This window comes from Pristiophorus japonicus, unplaced genomic scaffold, assembly GCF_044704955.1.
Source record: "Pristiophorus japonicus isolate sPriJap1 unplaced genomic scaffold, sPriJap1.hap1 HAP1_SCAFFOLD_534, whole genome shotgun sequence".
NCBI classification, from domain to species: domain Eukaryota; kingdom Metazoa; phylum Chordata; class Chondrichthyes; family Pristiophoridae; genus Pristiophorus; species Pristiophorus japonicus.
The window spans coordinates 131,362-150,169 of record NW_027254441.1 but is presented as its reverse complement, the minus strand read 5'-3'; the positions used below and the strand labels follow the sequence as shown (position 1 = coordinate 150,169).

Below are 18,808 nucleotides of genomic sequence, written 5' to 3'. Positions count from 1 at the left end.
CTTTTACAGATGGTTTTCTAGACCAATATGTCGAGGAACCAACCAGAGGGCTGGCCATCCGAGACTGAATGATGTGTAATGAGAGAGGACTAATTAGCAATCTTGTTGTGCGAGGCCCGTTGGGGAAGATTGAGCATAATATGGTAGAATTCTTTATTAAGATGGAGAATGACACATTTTTGAGCGATAAGGGAGTAGAGGGTTATGTGGAGCAGATGGGGAATTGGAGCCGAGTCCATGATCGGATCAGCCATGATCTTATTGAATGGGGAGCAGACTCAAGGGTTTCAAATGCTCCTTTTTCTTATGTTCAAGAGTTTCCCCTCCACTCCCAGTTTTCACCACCGATTCTGGCTGCGTTGAGTTCCCCACTCACTGGTTCTCCTCCCCTGAAGGTGCTGACTCTGGCTGGGTTCAGTTCCAGACACTGACATCATTCACTTTGTTCCTGCACCAACATGGCTGCGCATGTGCTGTGCTACTCACTGAATATCGATGGCGGACCGTTGAACCTGACTTCCTACACAAACATGGCCGCCGTTAACCTGGGCCTGTGACCGGGAGAAAGCCCCGAAGCTGCAACCGACGATATTCCGGTTATTATTCCGGGCTTGCGGCGGGCACCGGTTGTTTATGAAGCCTCTCCGGCTCTCCGCTGGTTCATTACTCCGCTCCGTCCCGCTGAAAAGGACACTTCTCAACAGCCTGTCCAAAACGTGTTGCCTTCGCCATTACCCGCACCGCGCATGCTCCTAAGGCCCCACACCTACCGCCAGGACCCGCGCCTGCGCACTGAGCTCCCGTAGTCTGGGTGCAGCACATTCTTCCCCGCGCGGTATGCTGGGTACATAAGACCATAAGAAATAGGAGCAGGAGTCGGCCCTCCGGCCTCCCGAGCCTGCTCCCCATTCAATAAGATCATAGCTGATCTGATCATAGAGTCAGCTCCACTTCCCAGGCTCCCCAGAGCCCTTTACTCCCTTATCGCTCAAAAATCTGTCTATCTCCGCCTTAAATATATTCAATGAACCAGCCGCCACTGCTCTCTGGGGCAGAGAATTCCACAGATTTACAACCCTCTGAGAAAAGAAATTCCTCCTCATCTCAGTTTTAAATGGGCTGAGGAGAAAGGCTGCATTTGTGAATAGAACAGGATTTACTGTGATTGCATTGGGTATTGAACCATGTTCATTCTGGCAGCTCTTGTTCGTTTCTGATGATCATAATAACCCCTATATCTGAGCTGGAAATTAATACCCTGCATAAATTTTGAATAAATTATCTGTGTTTCAAATATTTGATTGCTCCGTGATCACAGGAGACCAATTGATGTTCCATTTTAGTGCTTTTTCTTAATCTAACTTATGTCGCTTCTCACCTTGTTTGCCTTCTATCATATCAAACACCAAACTTGTTCTGTTTGAGGCCCTATGAGACGAATTTAGGGAGCTAGGAGCTAAATTAAAAAGTAGGACCACAAAGGTAGTAATCTCAGAATTGCTACTAATGCCACGTGCTAGTCAGAGTAGGAAACACAGGATAACCCAGATGAATACGTGGCTTGAGCAATGGTGCAGAAGGGAGGGATTCAAATTCCTAGGATATTGGAACCAGTTCTGGGGGAGGTGGGACCAGTACAATTGACCTGCACCTGGGAAGGACTGGAACCAATGTCCTTGGGGGAGTGTTTGCTAGTGCTCTTGGGGATGGGTTACGGGGATGGGAACCTATGCAGGGAGGCAGAGGGAAGTAGAATAGGGGCTGAAGCAAAAACATTGTAAATGTCAACAATTGTAATTAATTGCTGTTTAGAGGGCAGTGTCATTTATTTAGAATTTTGTACATCAACAACAATACCAGGAATCAGTGAGTGTAGATGAATGGAGTAGGATGCAGGAGTAGAAAGAAGAAAAGTAAAAGTGGAGGGCAGAGAAACCCAAGACAAAAAGCAAAAAGGGCCACATTACAGCAAAATTCTAAAGGGGAAAAGTGTGTTAAAAAGACAAGCCTGAAGGCTCTGTGCCTCAATGCGAGGAGTATTCAGAATAAGGTGGACGAATTAACTGCACAGATAGCTGTTGACAGATATGATGTAATTGGCATCACGGAGACATGGCTCCAAGGTGACCAAGGCTGGGAACTCAACATCCAGGGGTATTCAACATTCAGGAAGGATAGACAGAATGGAAAAGGAGGTGGGGTGGCGTTGCTGGTTAAAGAGTAAATTAACGCAATAGTAAGGAAGGACATTAGCTTGGATGATGTGGAATCAGTATGGATGGAGATACGGAATACCAAAGGGCTGAAAATACTAGTGGGAGTTCAGATCAGCCATGATCTTGTTGAATGGTGGAGCAGGCTCGAGGGGCTAGATGGCCTACTTCTGTTCCTATGAAAGGTAACTTCGATGGTATGAGATATGAATAGGCTAGAATAGACTGGTGCATGATACTTAAAGGGTTGATGGTGGCTTGGCAATGGCAAACATTTAAAGATCACATTGATGAACTTCAACAATTGTACATACCTGTCTGGAGTAAAAATAAAACGGGGAAAGTGGCTCAACCGTGGCTAACAAGTGAAATTAAATATAGTGTTCAATCCAAGGAAGAGGCATATAAACTGGTCAGATAAAGCAGCAAATGCCAGGACTGGGAGAATTTTATAATTCAACAGAGGAGGACAAAGGGTTTCATTAGGAGTTGGAAAATAGAGTTTGAGAGGAAGCTTGCTGGGAACATAAAAACTGGCTGCAAAAGCTTCGAGAGATATGTGAAGAGAAAAAGATTAGTGAAGACAAACGTAGGCCCCGTGCAGTCAGATTCTGGTGAATTTATAATGGGGAACAAAGAAAGGGCGGACGAGTTGAACAGATACTTTGGTTCTGTCTTCACAAAGAAAGACACCAATAACCTTCCGGAAATACTCGCGCACCAAGGGTCAAGCGAGAAGGAGGAGCTGAAGGAAATCCTTATTAGTGGGAAATTGTGTTAGGGAAATTGATGGGATTGAAGGCCGATAAATCCCCGGAGCTTGATAGTCTGCATCCCAGGCTATTTAAGGAAGTGGCCCTAGAAATAGTGGATGCATTGGTGATCATTTTCCAACAGTTTATCGACTCTGGATCAGTTCCTATGGACTGGAGGGTAGCTAAAGTAACACCACATTTTTAAAAAGGAGGGAGAGAGAAAACGGGAAATTATAGACCGGTTAGCCTGACATCAGTAGTGGCGAAAATGTTGGAATAAATTATTAAAGATGAAATAACAGCGCATTTGGAAAGCAGTAAAAGGATCAGTTCAAGTCAGCATGGATTTATGAAAGGGAAATCATGCTTAACAAATCTTCTAGAATTCTTTGAGGATGTAACTGGTAAAGTGGACAAGGGAGAACCAGTGGATGTGGTGTATTTGGACTTTCAAAAGGCTTTTCACAAGGTCCCACACAAGAGATTGGTGTGCAAAATTAAAGCAAATGGTATTGGGAGTAATGTACTGGCATGGATAGAGAACTGGTTGGCAGACAAGAAGGAGAGAATCGGGATAAATGAGTCCTTTTCGGAATGGCAGGCAGTGACTAGTGGGGTGCCGCAGGACTCAATGTTGGTATGCCAGCTATTTACAATATACATTAATGATTTAGATGAAGTAATTGAGTGTAATATCTCCAAGTTTGCAGATGACACTAAACTGGGTGGTGGTGTGAGCTGTGAGGAGGACGCTAATAGGCTGCAGGGTGACTTTAAAAGGTTAGGTGAGTGGGCAAACTCATGGCAGATGCAGTATAATGTGGATAAATGTGAGCTTATCCACTTTGGTGGAAAAAACATGAAGGCAGAATATTATCTGAATGGCGGCACATTAGGAAAGGGGAGATGCAACGAGACCTGGGTATCATGGTACATCAGTCATTGAAAGTTGGCATGCAGGTACAGCAGGTGGTGAAGAAGGCAAATGGTATGTGGGCGTTCATAGCTAGGGGATTTGAGTATAGGAGCAGGGAGGCTTATTGCAGTTGTGCAGGGCCTTAGTGAGGCCTCACCTGCCATATTAGTCTAACCCCTCCCCAACAGCACTAGCAAACACTCCACCTGGGACATTGGTTCCGGTCCTTTCCAGGTGCAGATCAATTGTACTGGTCCCACCTCCCCAGAACTGGTTCCAATATCCCAGAAATTTGAATCCCTCCCTTCTGCACCACTGCTCAAGCCACATATTCATCTGAGCTACCTTGTGCTTCCTACTCTGACTAGCACGTGGCATTGGTAGCAATCCTGAGATTACTATCTTTGAGGTCCTACTTTTTAATTTAGCTCCTTGCTCCCTAAAATCGTCTCATAGGACCTCAACCAGAACAAGTTTGGGGTTTGATATGATAGAAGGCAAACTAGGTGAGAAGTGACATAAGTTAGATTGAGAAAAAGCACTAAAATGGAATATCAATTGGTAGAAACATAGAAACATAGAAACATAGAAAATAGATGCAGGAGTCGGCCATTCGGCCCTTCGAGCCTGCACCGCCATTCAATGAGTTCATGGCTGAACATGCAACCTCAGTACCCCATTCCTGCTTTCTCGCCATACCCCTTGATCCCCCAGCCTTTCTTGATATGTCAGTCCCGCCATCCCGGGAATCAGTCTGGTGAACCTTCGCTGCACTCCCTCAATAGCAAGAATGTCCTTCCTCAAGTTAGGAGAGCAAAACTGTGCACAATACTCCAGGTGTGGCCTCACCAAGGCCCTGTACAACTGTAGCAATACCTCCCTGCGCTGTGATCACGGAGCAATCAAATATTCGAAACACTGTTTGAAACACAGATACTTTATTCAACATTTGTACAGGGTTTTAAATTCCAGCTCAGATTGCAGGAGCTCAGTGCGCAGGCGCAGGTTCTGGTGGGTGGGCTTTGGAGCAGGCGCGGTGCGGGTAATGGCGGAGGCAGCATGTTTTTGAAAGGCTCTTCAGAAGTGTCCTTTTCAGCGGGAAGGAGCGGAGTAATGGACCACCAGGGAGCCCGGGATGCTTCATAAACAACCGGTTCCCGCCGCAAGCCGGAAATAATAACCGGAATATCAGCGGTTGCAGCTTCGGGGCTTTCTCCCGGCCACAGGCCCAGGCTAACGGAGGCCATCTTTGTATAGGAAGTCAGGTTCAACGGTCCTCCATCAATATTGAGTGAGTAGCACACCACATGCGCGGCCATCTTGGTGCAGGAACAATGTGAATGATGTCAGTGTCTGGAATTGAACCCAGCCAGCACCTTCAGGGGAGGAGAGGGAGGGGAACCAGTGAGTGTAGAACTGAACGCAGCCAGAATCGGTGGTGAAAACTGGGAGTGGAGGGGAAACTCTAGAACATAAGAAATAGGAGCAGGTGGAGGCCATTTGGCCCCTTGAGCCTGCTCCCCATTCAATAAGATCATGGCTGATCCGATCATGGACTCGGCTCCAATTCCCCGTCCGCTCCCCATAACCCTTTAGTCCCTTATCGCTCAAAAATGTGCCTATCTTCACCTTAATTGTGTCACTCCATCTTAATAAAGAATTCTACCATATTATGGTCACTCATCCCCAAGGGGCCGCGCACAACAAGATTGCTAATTAATTCTCTCTCATTACACCTCACCCAGTCTAGGATGGCCAGCCCTCTGGCTGGTTCCTCGACATATTGGTCTAGAAAACTATCCGTAAAAGACTCCAAGAAATCCTCCTCCACCGCATTGCTACCAGTTTGGTTAGCCCAATCAATATGTAGATTAAAATCGCCCATGATAACTGCTGTACCTTTATTGCACGCATCCCTAATTTCTTGTTTGATGCTGTCCCCAACCTCACTACTACTGTTTGGTGTTCTTTACATAACTCCCACTAGCGGTTTCTGCCCTTTGGTATTCCATAGCTCCATCCATACTGATTCCACATCATCCAAGCTAATGTCCTTCCTTACTATTGCGTTAATTTTCTCTTTAACCAGCAACGCCACCCCACCTCCTTTTCCATTCTATCTATCCTTCCTGAATGTTGAATACCCCTGGATGTTGAGTTCCCAGCCTTGGTCACCCTGGAGCCATGTCTCCGTGATGCCAATTACATCATATCCGTTTACAGCTATCTGTGCAGTTAATTCGTCCACCTTATTCCGAATACTCCTCGCATTGAGGCACAGAGCCTTCAGGCTTGTCTTTTGAACACACTTTGCCCCTTTAGAATTTTGCTGTAATTTGGCCCTACACTTTAACCATCCTACACTTCAATCTATTTTTCCAGTCCACTTTTGCCCAATCTGCCCTCATACCTATGTAGTCTCCGTCATTTAAGCTTAGAACGCTGGTTTGAGATCCAAATTTCTCGCTCTCCATCTGAATTTGAAATTCAACCATGTTATGATCACTCATTCCAAGGGACTCCTTTATTCGGAGATTGTTTATTAATCCTATCTCATTACACAGGAGCAGATCTAAGTTAACCAGCACTTGAGTGGAAACCAGTTATTGTAGAATTAAACTCAGCCAGAGGATGGGAGAGGGAGGAGAATAAGTGAGTGTAGAACTGAACTTGCCAGATCAAGCTCATTCAGGAGAGGAGAGGGAGAGGAACCAGTGAGTGCAGAACTGAACCTAACCACAGTCAGCACCATCAGGGGAGGAGAGGGAGGGGAATCAGTGAGTGTAGAACTGAACCCAGCCAGAGTCAGCACCATCAGGGGAGGAAAGGGAGGGGAACCAGAGTGTAGAACTGAACCCAGCCAGAGTCAGCATCTTCAGGGGAGGAGAGGGAAGGGAACCAGTGTGAACCCAGCCAGAGTCAGCACCATCAGGGGAAGAGAGGGAGGGGAACCAGTGAGTGTAGAACTGAACCCAGCCAGAGTCAGCACCTTCAGGGGAGGAGAGGGAGGGGAATCAGTGAGTGCAGAACTGAACCCAGACATAGTCAGCACCATCAGGGGAAGAGAGGGAGGGGAACCAGTGAGTGTAGAACTGAACCCAGCCAGAGTCAGCACCTTCAGGGGAGGAGAGGGAGGGGAACCAGTGAGTGTAGAACTGAACCCAGCCAGAGTCAGCACCATCAGGGGAGGGAGAGGGAGGGGAACAAGTGAGTGCAGAACTGAACTCGGCCAGATCCAGCTCATTCAGGAGAGCGTAGGGAGGGGAACCAGTGAGTGTAGAACTGAATCCAGCCACAGTCAGCACCTTAGGGGAGCAGAGGGTGGGAAACGTGTGATTGAAGAACTGAACCCAGCCAGTGTCTGCACCATCAAGGAAGCAGAGGCTGGGGAACCAGTGAGTGTAGAACTGAACCCAGCCAGAGTCAGCACCATCAGGGGAGGGGAGGGAGGGGAACCAGTGAGTGTAGAACTGAACCCAGACAGAGTCAGCATAAGAACATAAGAAATAATAGCAGGAGTAGGGCATACGGCCCCTCGAGTCTGCTCCACCATTTAATGCGATCATGGTTGAGCCGATCATGGACTCAGGTCCACTTCTCTGCCTGCTCACCCTAACCCCTTATTCCCTTATCGATTAAGAAATTGTCTATCTCTGTCTTAACTTTATTCAATGAGCCAGCTTCCACAGCTCTCTGAGGCAGCAAATTGCACAGATTTACAACCCTTTGAGGGAAGACATTCCTCCTCATCTCAGTTTTAACTGGGCGGCCCCTTATTCTAAGATTATGCCCTCTACTTCAAGTCTCCCCATCTCAGTGGAAACACCCTCTCTGCATCCACATTGTCAAGCTCCCTCATAATCTTATACGTTTCAATAAGATCACCTCTCATTCGTCTGAATTCCAATGAGTAGAGGCCCAACCTACTCAACCTTCCCTCATAAGTCAACCCCCTCATCTCCGGAATCAACCTTGTGAACCTTCTCTGAACTGCCTCCAAAGCAAGTATATCCTTTCTTAGATATGGAAACCAAAACTGTACGCAGTATTCCAGGTGTGGCCTCACCAATACCCCGTATAACTGTAGCAAGACTTCCTTGTTTTTATACTCCATCCCCTTTGCAATAAAGTTCAAGATTCCATTGGCCTTCCTGTTCACTTGCTGTACCTGCATACTTACCATTTGTGTTTCATGCAGCAGGACTCCCCAGGTCCCGGTGTACTGCAAATTCTTCTCCATTTAAATAATAACATGCTCTTCGAATTTTTTTCTGCCAAACTGCAGAACCTCACACTTTCCTACATTATAGAAACATAGAAATATAGAAAATATGTGCAGGAGTAGGCCATTCAAGCCTGCACCACCATTCAATGAGTTCATGGCTGAACACGCAACTTCAGTACCCCATTCCTGCTTTCTCGCCATACCCCTTAATCCCCCTAGTAGTAAGGACCTCATCTAACTCCTTTTTGAATATATTTAGTGAATTGGCCTCAACAACTTTCTGTGGTAGAGAATTCCACAGGTTCACCACTCTCTGGGTGCAGAAGTTCCTCCACATCTCGGTCCTAAATTGCTTACCCCTTATCCTTAGACTGTGACCTCTGATTCTGGACTTCCCCAACATTGGGAACATTCTTCCTGCATCTAACCTGTCTAACCCCGTCAGAATTTTAAATGTTTCTATGAGGTCCCCTCTCATTCTTCTGAACTCCAGTGAATACAAGCCCAGTTGATCCAGTCTTTCTTGATAGGTCAGTCCCGCCATCCCGGGAATCAGTCTGGTGAAACTTCGCTGCACTCCCTCAATAGCAAGAATGTCCTTCCTCAAGTTAGGAGACCAGAACTGTACACAATACTCCAGGTGTGGCCTCACCAAGGCCCTGTACAACTGCAACAACACCTCCCTGCCCCTGTACTCAAATCCTCTCGCTATGAAGGCCAACATGCCATTTGCGTTCTTAACCGCCTGCTGTACCTGCATGCCAACCTTCAATGACTGATGTACCATGACACCCAGGTCTCGCTGCACCTCCACTTTTCCTAATCTGTCACCATTCAGATAATAGTTTGTCTCTCTGTTTTTACCACCAAAATGGATAAACTCACATTTATCCACATTATACTTCATCTGCCATCCATTTGCCCACTCACCTAACCTATCCAAGTCACTCTGCAGCCTCATAGCATCCTCCTCGCAGCTCACACTGCCACCCAACTTAGTGTCATCCGCAAATTTGGAGATACTACATTTAATCCCCTTGTCTAAATCATTAATGTACAATGTAAACAGCTGGGGCCCCAGCACAGAACCTTGCGGTACCCCACTAGTCACTGCCTGCCATTCTGAAAAGTACCCATTTACTCCTACTCTTTGCTTCCTGTCTGCCAACCAGTTCTCAATCCACGTCAGCACACTACCCCCAATCCCATGTGCTTTAACTTTGCACATTAATCTCTTGTGTGGGACCTTGTCGAAAGCCTTCTGAAAGTCCTAATATACCACATCAACTGGTTCTCCCTTGTCCACTCTACTGGAAACATCCTCAAAAAATTCCAGAAGATTTGTCAAGCGTGATTTCCCTTTCACAAATCCATGCTGACTTGGACCTATCATGTCACCTCTTTCCAAATGTGCTGCTATGACATCTTTAATAATTGATTCCATCATTTTGCCCACTACCGATGTCAGGCTGACCGGTCTATAACTCCCTGTTTTCTCTCTCCCTCCTTTTTTAAAAAGTAGGGTTACATTGTGATGTGTGACAATGTGCCCGGTGTGTAATGTGTGACAGTGTGCGCACCGTGTGATGTGTGACAATGTGCGCGGTGTGATGTGTGACAATGTGCGCGGTGTGATGTGTGACAATGTGCCCGGTGTGTGATGTGTGACAGTGTGCGCACCGTGTGATGTGTGACAATGTGCACGGTGTGATGTGACAATGTGCACGGTGTGGTGTGTGACAATGTGCACGGTGTAATGTGTGACAATGTGCACGGTGTGATGTGTGACAATGTGCGCGGTGTGTGATGTGTAACAACGTGCACGATGTGATGTGTGACTGTGCGCATTGTGTGATGTGTGACTGTGCGCACCGTCTGATGTGTGACATTGTGCGCACTATGTGATGTTATATGTGCATTATATTCCATCTGCCAAATTTTTGCCCACTCACTTAGCCTGTCTATGTCGTTTTGCAGGTTTTTTGTGTCCTCCTCGCACATTGCATTTCCTCCCATCTTGGCTACATTACACTCGGTCCCTTCATCCAATTCATTAATCTAGATTTTAAATAGATGGGCGCCCAACACTGATTCCTGCAACACCCCACTAGTTACTGATTGCCAACCCGAGAATTTATCCCGACTCTCTGTTTTCTGTTCGTTAACCAATCCTCTATCCATGCGTATATATTACCCCCAACCCCGTGAACTTTTATCTTGTGCGATAACCTTTTATGTGGCACCTTATCAATTACCTTCTGGAAGTCCAAATACACCACGTCCACTGGTTCCCCTTCATTCACCCTGTTCCTCAAAGCCAGAGTCAGCACTTTTAGGGGAAGAGAGGGAGGGAAACCAGTGAATGTGGAACTGGGCCAAGCCATAGTCAGCACCTTCAGAGGTGGAGAGGGAGGGGAACCAGTGAGTGTAGAACTGAACCCAGCCAGAATTGGTGGTGAAAACTGGGAGTGGAGGAGAAACAGTCTAGAAATGTGCGATGGTTTGGATTTCAGCACAACAGGAGGGACAATGTGTGGGACAGGGATTTACAGCTTTGGAAGAACAAGAGAGGAAAGAATGTTCCATGGAAACTAGATGTGTGTATCCTGAATTTTTGTCTTGTACTGACAGCGATGAGTTTTATTATCTCCTTTCACAGAATATTAGAAGCGGAGATTTTCAGACAGGAAACACAAACCAAACATCACGTCAAGATCTGACGGAGTCAATCGATTCATCAGGACCTGAATATCATCGGCCTTTGAAAGTGGAAGGAGAAATGTTTGCCTGTTCTGTCTGTTGGGAAAGATTTCAAACATCAGTGTGACTGGAAAAGCACCGAGACACACACATACCCGAGTGAGAGTGTTCTAGTGCACTGCCTGTGAAAAGAGCTTTAACCAGTTACACAGCCTGAAAAAACATTGCACCATTCAAAGCGCGAAGAAACTGTAAACGAGTTGTGTGTATGGGCGAGGCTTCAACCCATCGTCCAACCATGGAGAGTCACAAGGATACCCGCACCATGGAGAAACCGTGGAAATGTGGTGACTGTGGGAAGGTATTCAGATCACCTTCGACGCTGGAAATTCATCGACGCAGTCACACTGGGGAGAGGCCGTTCACCTGCTCCGAGTGTGGGAAGGGATTCACTGGGTCATCCCAACTTGTAGCTCACCGGCGAGTTCACTCCGGGGAGAGACCGTTCACCTGCTCTGAGTGTGGGAAGGGATTTACTCAGTCATCCCACCTGCGGATACACCAGCGAGTTCACACTGGGGAGAGGCCATTCACCTGCTCTGAGTGTGGGAAGGGATTCACTTGTTCATCCCAACTGCTGAAACACCAGCGAGTTCACACTGGGGAGAGGCCATTCACCTGCTCTGAGTGTGGGAAGGGATTCACTTGTTCATCCCACCTGCTGACACACCAGCGAGTTCACACTGGGGAGAGGCCGTTCATGTGCTCAGAGTGTGGGATGGGATTCGTTACTTCATCCACACTGCTGATACACCAGCGAGTTCACACCGGGGAGAGGCCATTCACCTGCTCTGAGTGTGGGAAGGGATTCACTCGGTCATCTGACCTCCTGAAACACCAGCGAGTTCACACTGGGGAGAGGCCGTTCACCTGCTCTGAGTGTGGGAAGGGATTTACTCAGTCATCCAACCGGCTGACACACCAGCGAGTTCACACTGGAGAGAGGTCATTCACCTGCTCTGAGTGTGGGAAGCGATTCACTCGGTCATCCACCCTGCTGACACACCAGCGAGTTCACACTGGGGAGAGGCCATTCACCTGCTCTGAGTGTGGGAAGGGATTCACTTGTTCATCCAACCTGGTGAAACACCAGCGAGTTCACACTGGGGAGAGGCCATTCACCTGCTCTGAGTGTGGGAAGCGATTCACTCGGTCATCCCACCTGCTGACACACCAGCGAGTTCACACTGGAGAGAGGTCATTCACCTGCTCTGAGTGTGGGAAGCGATTCACTCGGTCATCCACCCTGCTGACACACCAGCGAGTTCACACTGGGGAGAGGCCATTCACCTGCTCTGAGTGTGGGAAGGGATTCACTTGTTCATCCAACCTGGTGAAACACCAGCGAGTTCACACTGGGGAGAGGCCATTCACCTGCTCTGAGTGTGGGAAGCGATTCACTCGGTCATCCCACCTGCTGAGACACCAGCGAGTTCACAAGTGACTGCAGGGGTTGGAATCTGCTGTTATTGCTGCTGTTAATCACATCCCGACTGAATCATGTTCATTCTGACAGTTGGGGTTTGTTTCTGCTGATGTTAATAACCCTATAACTGGGCTGGACTTTAATATTCTCGATATATTGCTGATTGTGTTCTCGGGGCTGCAGTGTCCATTTAAGAAACGCTGTGTGTTATCTTTCCCCTTAATTCAGCAACTCTCAACAGAAAGTTAGTTTGCAATAAAATTATGAACTTTTACTTTAATCCTAAATTGATTTTTGGTACAAAATCTGCAATAGTGTGTGAAAGTTTCTACTGAATAAAATGTCCAATTAGAAAGAGCTTACTGACAATTCTTACTGACTTGCACATTGCACACAGTGGCCCCTCCATTATCCACCAGAAAGAAAGGGAATGGAATTGGTGGGGAATCCGTGTCCCTAAATGTTGCTCCTCCCGTCTGGTGTAGCAATCCCCTCGGCACGGGAATAGAGACAAGTCCAGACCAAAACTATGCGCAGTACTCCAGGTGTGGTCTTACCAATGCCCTGTACAGGTGTAGCAGGACTTCCCTACTTTCATACTCCATCCTCCTTGCAATAAAGGCCAGCATTCCATTTGCCTTCCTGATTACTTGCTTTACCTGCACGCTAACTTTTTGAGTTTCAGGTATAAGAATCCCCAGATCCATCTGTACAACAGCATTTCGCAATAGTCCTCATTTAAATAATAATTTTGTTTTTTCTTTTTCCTACCAAAGGGGATAAGCTGACATTTTACCACATTATAGTCCAACTGCCAGATTTTTGCTCGCTCACAGAAACATAGAAAATATGTGCAGGAGTAGGCCATTCGGCCCTTCGAGCCTGCACCACCATTTAATGCTTTCTCCCCATACCCCTTGATCCCTTTAGCTGTAAGGGCCACATCTAACCCCCTTTTGAATATATCTAACGAACTGGCCTCAACAACTTTCTGTGGTAGAGAATTCCACAGGTTCACAATTCTCTGAGTGAAGAAGTTTCTCCTCATCTCAGTCTTAATTGGCTTATCCCTTATCCTTAGACTGTGACCCCTGGTTCTGGACTTCCCGAACATCCGGAACATTCTTCCTGCATCTAACCTGTCCAATCCCGTCAGAATTTTATATGTTTCCATGAGATCCCCTCTCATTCTTCTAAATTGCAGTGAATATAAGCCTAGTCGATCCAGTCTTTCTTCATATGTCAGCCCTGCCATCCCAGGAATCAGTCTGGTGAACCTTCGCTGCACTCCCTCAACAGTAGCAAGAATGTCCATCCTCAGATTAGGAGACCAAAACTACACAATATTCAAGGTGTGGCCTCACCAAGGCCCTGTACAACTGCAGTAAGACCTCACTGCTATACTTAAATCCTCTCGCTATGAAGGCCAACATGCCATTTGCCTCCTTCACTGCCTGCTGTACCTGTATGCCAACTTTCAATGACTGATATACCATGACACCCAGATCTCGATGCACCTCCCCTTTTCCAAATCTGTTACTATTCAGATAATATTCTGCCTTCATGTTTTTGCCACCAAAGTGGATAACCTCACATTTATCGACATCATACTGCATCTGCCATGCATTTGCCCAAAATGCATTTGCCCACTCATGCAACCTGTCCAAGCCACCCTGCAGCATCTTAGCATCCTCCTCACAGCTCACACTGCCACCCAGCTTAGTGTCATCTGCAAACTTGGAGAGATTACATTCAATTCCTTCATCTAAATCATTAATGTATATTGTAAATAGCTGAGGTTCCAGCACTGAACCTTGCGGTAACCCACTAGTCACTACCTGCCATTCTGAAAAGGACCCATTTATGCCTACTCTTTGCTTCCTGTCTGCCAACCAGTTCTCTATCCACGTCAATACATTACCCCCAATACCATGTGCTTTAATTTTGCACACTAATCTCTTTTGTGGGACATTATCAAAAGCCTTTTGAAAGTCCAAATGCACCACAGCCACTGGTTCTCCCTTGTCCACTCTACTAGTTACATCCTCAAAAAATTCAAGAAGATTTGTCAAGCATGATTTCCCTTTCATAAATCCATGCTGACTTGGACCGATCCTGTCACTGCTTTCCAAATGTGCTGCTGTTACATCTTTAATAATTGATTCCAACATTTTCCCCACTACTGATGTCAGGCTAACCGGTCTATAATTCCCTGTTTTCTCTCTCCCTTTTTTAAAAAGTGGTATTACACTCGCTACCCTTAAATCCATAGGAACTGATCCAGAATCGATAGAATGATGGAAAATGACCACCAATGCATCCACTATTTCTAGGGCCATTTCCTTAAGCACTCTTGGATGCAGACTATCAGGCCCTGGGGATTTATCGGCCTTCAATCCCATAAATTTGTGTAACACAATCTCCTGACTAATAAGGATTTCCTTCAGTTCCCCCTTCTCGCTAGACCCTCGGGCCCCTAATATTTCTGAAAGGTTATTTGTGTCTTCCTTAGTGAAGACAGAACCAAAGTATTTGTTCAATTGGCTTGCCATTTCTTTGTTCCCCATTATGAATTCACCTGATTCTGACTGGAAGCAATTTATGTTTCTTTTCAATAATCTTTTTCTCTTCACACATCAATAGAAGCTTTTGCAGTCAGTTTTTATGTTTCCTGCAAGCTTCCTCTCAGATGTTGCCTGACCTGCTGAGATTTCCAACAGTTTGTTATTATTTCAGATTTCAATATCTGCAGTATTTTGCTTTTGTATTAATAAAGAAAGACTTGCATTGATATAGCGCCTTTCATGTCCACCAAACGTCTCAAATGCTTTACAGCCAATGAAGTACTTTTGGAGTGTAGTCACTGTTGTTATGTGGGAAATGCGGCAGCCAATTTGAATACAGCAAGCTCCCAAAAACAGCAATGTGATAAATGACCGGATACCCTGTCCGTGTTATATTGGAAGATTGGGGTATGTTATGGCAGGTCAGGGCCATAAAAGGAGCAGCGTGCGGCTCAGGGAGCAGCATAGAGGCATGCAACTTCAGGGAGCAACGCAAGCTGCGAAGGCAGCAAAGAGTGACGTACGTCATCAAGGTCCAGGTTGATGATTGGAAAGTAGGTCGGTGCAGCAGCAGCAGCGAGGTCGGGGCGAAGGAGCGGCGAGGGACGTGATTGGGGCCCAGGAGAGGTGTGAGTTAGGGGCCCAGGGGCAGCATGGGCCAGCCCACACTGATATGTGGTTATAAAAGGGGTCGGGGGGTCTAGCAAGGAGGAGGAACTGAGGGAAATCCTTATTAGTCGGGAAATTGTGTTGGGGAAATTGATGGGATTGAAGGCCGATAAATCCCCAGGGCCTGATGGACTGCATCCCAGAGTACTTAAGGAGGTGGCCTTGGAAATAGTGGATGCGTTGACAGTCATTTTCCAACATTCCATTGACTCTGGATCAGTTTCTATAGAGTGGAGGGTGGCCAATGTAACCCCACTTTTTAAAAAAGGAGGTAGAGAGAAAACAGGGAATTATAGACCGATCAGCCTGACATCGGTAGTGGGTAAAATGATGGAATCAATTATTAAGGATGTCATAGCAGTGCATTTGGAAAGAGGTGACATGATAGGTCCAAGTCAGCATGGATTTGTGAAAGGGAAATCATGCTTGACAAATCTTCTGGAATTATTTGAGGATGTTTCCAGTAAAGTGGACAAGGGAGAACCAGTTGATGTAGTATATTTGGACTTTCAGAAGGCGTTCGACAAGGTCCCACACAAGAGATTGATGTGCAAAGTTAGAGCACATGGGATTGGGGGTAGTGTACTGACATGGATTGAGAACTGGTTGTCAGACAGGAAGCAAAGAGTAGGAGTAAATGGGTACTTTTCAGAATGGCAGGCAGTGACTAGTGGGGTACCGCAAGGTTCTGTGCTGGGGCCCCAGCTGTTTACACTGCACATTAATGATTTAGATGAGGGGATTAAATGTAATATCTCCAAATTTGCGGATGACACTAAGTTGGGTGGCAGTGTGAGCTGCGAGGAGGATGCTGTGAGGCTGCAGAGCGACTTGGATAGGTTAGGTGAGTGGGAAAATGCATGGCAGATGAAGTATAATGTGGATAAATGTGAGGTTATCCACTTTGGTGGTAAAAACAGAGAGACAGACTATTATCTGAATGGTCACAGATTAGGAAAAGGGGAGGTGCAACGAGACCTGGGTGTCATGGTACATCAGTCATTGAAGGTTGGCATGCAGGTGCAGCAGGCGGTTAAGAAAGCAAATGGCATGTTGGCCTTAATAGCAAGGGGATTTGAGTACAGGGGCAGGGAGGTGTTGCTACAGTTGTACAGGGCATTGGTGAGGCCACACCTGGAGTATTGTGTACAGTTTTGGTCTCCTAACCTGAGGAAGGACATTCTTGCTATTGAGGGAGTGCAGCGAAGGTTCACCAGACTGATTCCCGGGATGGCGGGACTGACCTATCAAGAAAGACTGGATCAACTGGGCTTGTGTTCACTGGAGTTCAGAAGAATGAGAGGGGACCTCATAGAAACATTTAAAATTCTGACGGGGTTAGACAGGTTAGATGCAGGAAGAATGTTCCCAATGTTGGGGAAGTCCAGAACCAGAGGTCACAGTCTAAGGATAAGGGGTAAGCCATTTAGGACCGAGATGCAGAGGAACTTCTTCACCCAGAGAGTGGTGAACCTGTGGAATTCTCTACCACAGAAAGTTGTTGAGGCCAATTCACTAAATATATTCAAAAAGGAGTTAGATGAGGTCCTTACTACTAGGGGGATCAAGGGGTATGGCGAGAAAGCAGGAATGGGGTACTGAAGTTGAATGTTCAGCCATGAACTCATTGAATGGCGGTGCAGGCTAGAAGGGCCGAATGGCCTACTCCTGCACCTATTTTCTATGTTTCTATGTTTCTATGTTTGCGCACTAGGTCCATGCAGCAGAGCTGGTCTTCATTCGTCCTGGTTAATCTTTGCCACTGGACCAAGACCTAGCTCTGTCAAGCCCGTGTGGTGGCTGGTGTGCAACGGCCACCACACGTTAAAAAAATCCATGCACAGGCATCTTTCTCCCTTCAGGATGTAGTTCGAGACATCCAGTATTTTGCCAATGACCGATGATTCCACATCATCCAAGCTAAGGTCCTTCTTACTATTGTGTTAATCTCCTCTTTAACCAGCAACACTACCCCACCTCCTTTTCCTTTCTGTCTAACCTTCCTGAATATTGAATACCCCTGGATGTTGAGTTACCAGCCTTGGTCACCCTGTAGCCATGTCTCCGTAATCCCAATTACATCATACCCGTTAACAGCTATCTGCACCTTATTATGAATGCTCCTCACATTGAAACACAGTCTTCAGGCTTGTTTTTTTAACACTCTTTGTTCTTTTAGAATTATGTTGTAATGTGGCCCTTTTTGATTTTTGCCTTTGATTTCTCTGCCCTCCACTTTTCCTTATCTCCTTTCTACCTTTTGCTTCTGCCCCCATTTTACTCTGTCTCCCTGCATAGATTCCCATCCCCCTGCTGTATTAGTTTAAACCCACCCCAACAGCACGAGCAAACACTCCCCCTAGGACATCAGTTCCGGTCCTGCCCAGGTGCAGACCGGTTGTCATGGTCCCACCTCCCCCAGAACCGGTTCCAATGTCCTAGGAATTTGAATCCCTTCCTCTTGCACCATTCCTCAAGAAACGTATTCAGCTTAACTATCCTGCTATTTCTACTCTGACTAGCATGTGGACCTGGTAACAATCCTGAGATTACTACCTTTGAGGTCCTACTTTTTAATTTAACTCCGAGCTCCCTAAATTCAGCTTGTTGGACCTCATCCCATTTTTTACCTATAACGTTGGTACCTCATTATCCTATCCATATCCCTTTCTAGATTCTTTGCATCTTCCTCACAACTTGGTTTCCCACCTATCTTTGTATCATCAGCAAATTTGACTGTGTTACACTTGGTCCCTTCATCCAAGTCATTAATATAAATTGTAAATAGTTGAGGTCCCAGCACTGATCCCTGCAGCACCCCACTAGTTACAGTTTGCGAACTGGAAAATTACCCATTTATACCGACTCTCTGTTTTCTGTTACTTAGCCAATCCTCTATCCATTCTGATATATTACCTCCAATCCCGTGAGCTCTTAACTTGTGCAGTAACCTTTTGTGTGGCACCTTATCGAATGCTTTCTGGAAATGCAAATATACAACTTCAACTGGTATTCCTTTATGCACTCTGCTCATTTAATCGCCAAGCAACTCCAGCAAATGTATTAACCATGATTTTCCTTTCATAAAACCATGCTGACTCTGCTTGACTGCAACATGATTTTCTAAATGTCCTGCAACTAATTCCTTAATGATGGATTCCAGTATTTTCCCAATGACCAATGGTAGGCTAACTGGTCTATGGTTTCCTGCTCTCTGCCTCCCTCCTTACTTGAATAGGGGTGTTACATTTGAAGTTTTCCAGTCTGCTGGGACCTCTCC

General features: G+C 46.3%; 3 protein-coding genes across 4 annotated transcripts in view; 2 read left to right on the top strand and 1 right to left on the bottom strand.

The window, feature by feature from the left end:
* LOC139254096 (zinc finger protein 229-like) overlaps window positions 1–18,808 on the bottom strand; it is a 97,547-nt gene that overhangs the window by 14,767 nt on the left and 63,972 nt on the right. The window lies entirely within an intron of this gene.
* Window positions 1–18,808, top strand: part of LOC139254094 (zinc finger protein 432-like) — a 157,446-nt gene that overhangs the window by 112,260 nt on the left and 26,378 nt on the right. The window lies entirely within an intron of this gene.
* LOC139254091 (zinc finger protein 229-like) lies at window positions 4,930–12,636 on the top strand. Its single transcript, XM_070873634.1, has 2 exons — window positions 4,930–5,175; window positions 10,769–12,636. The coding sequence occupies exon 2, from the start codon at window positions 11,078–11,080 to the stop codon at window positions 12,311–12,313; it is 1,236 nt and encodes a 411-aa protein (XP_070729735.1). The 5' UTR covers window positions 4,930–5,175; window positions 10,769–11,077; the 3' UTR covers window positions 12,314–12,636.

Coding starts and splice junctions, on each gene's coding strand:
- LOC139254091 (XM_070873634.1), top strand. CDS start 11,078: ATGGGCGAGGCTTCAACCCATCGTCCAACCATGGAGAGTCACAAGGAT.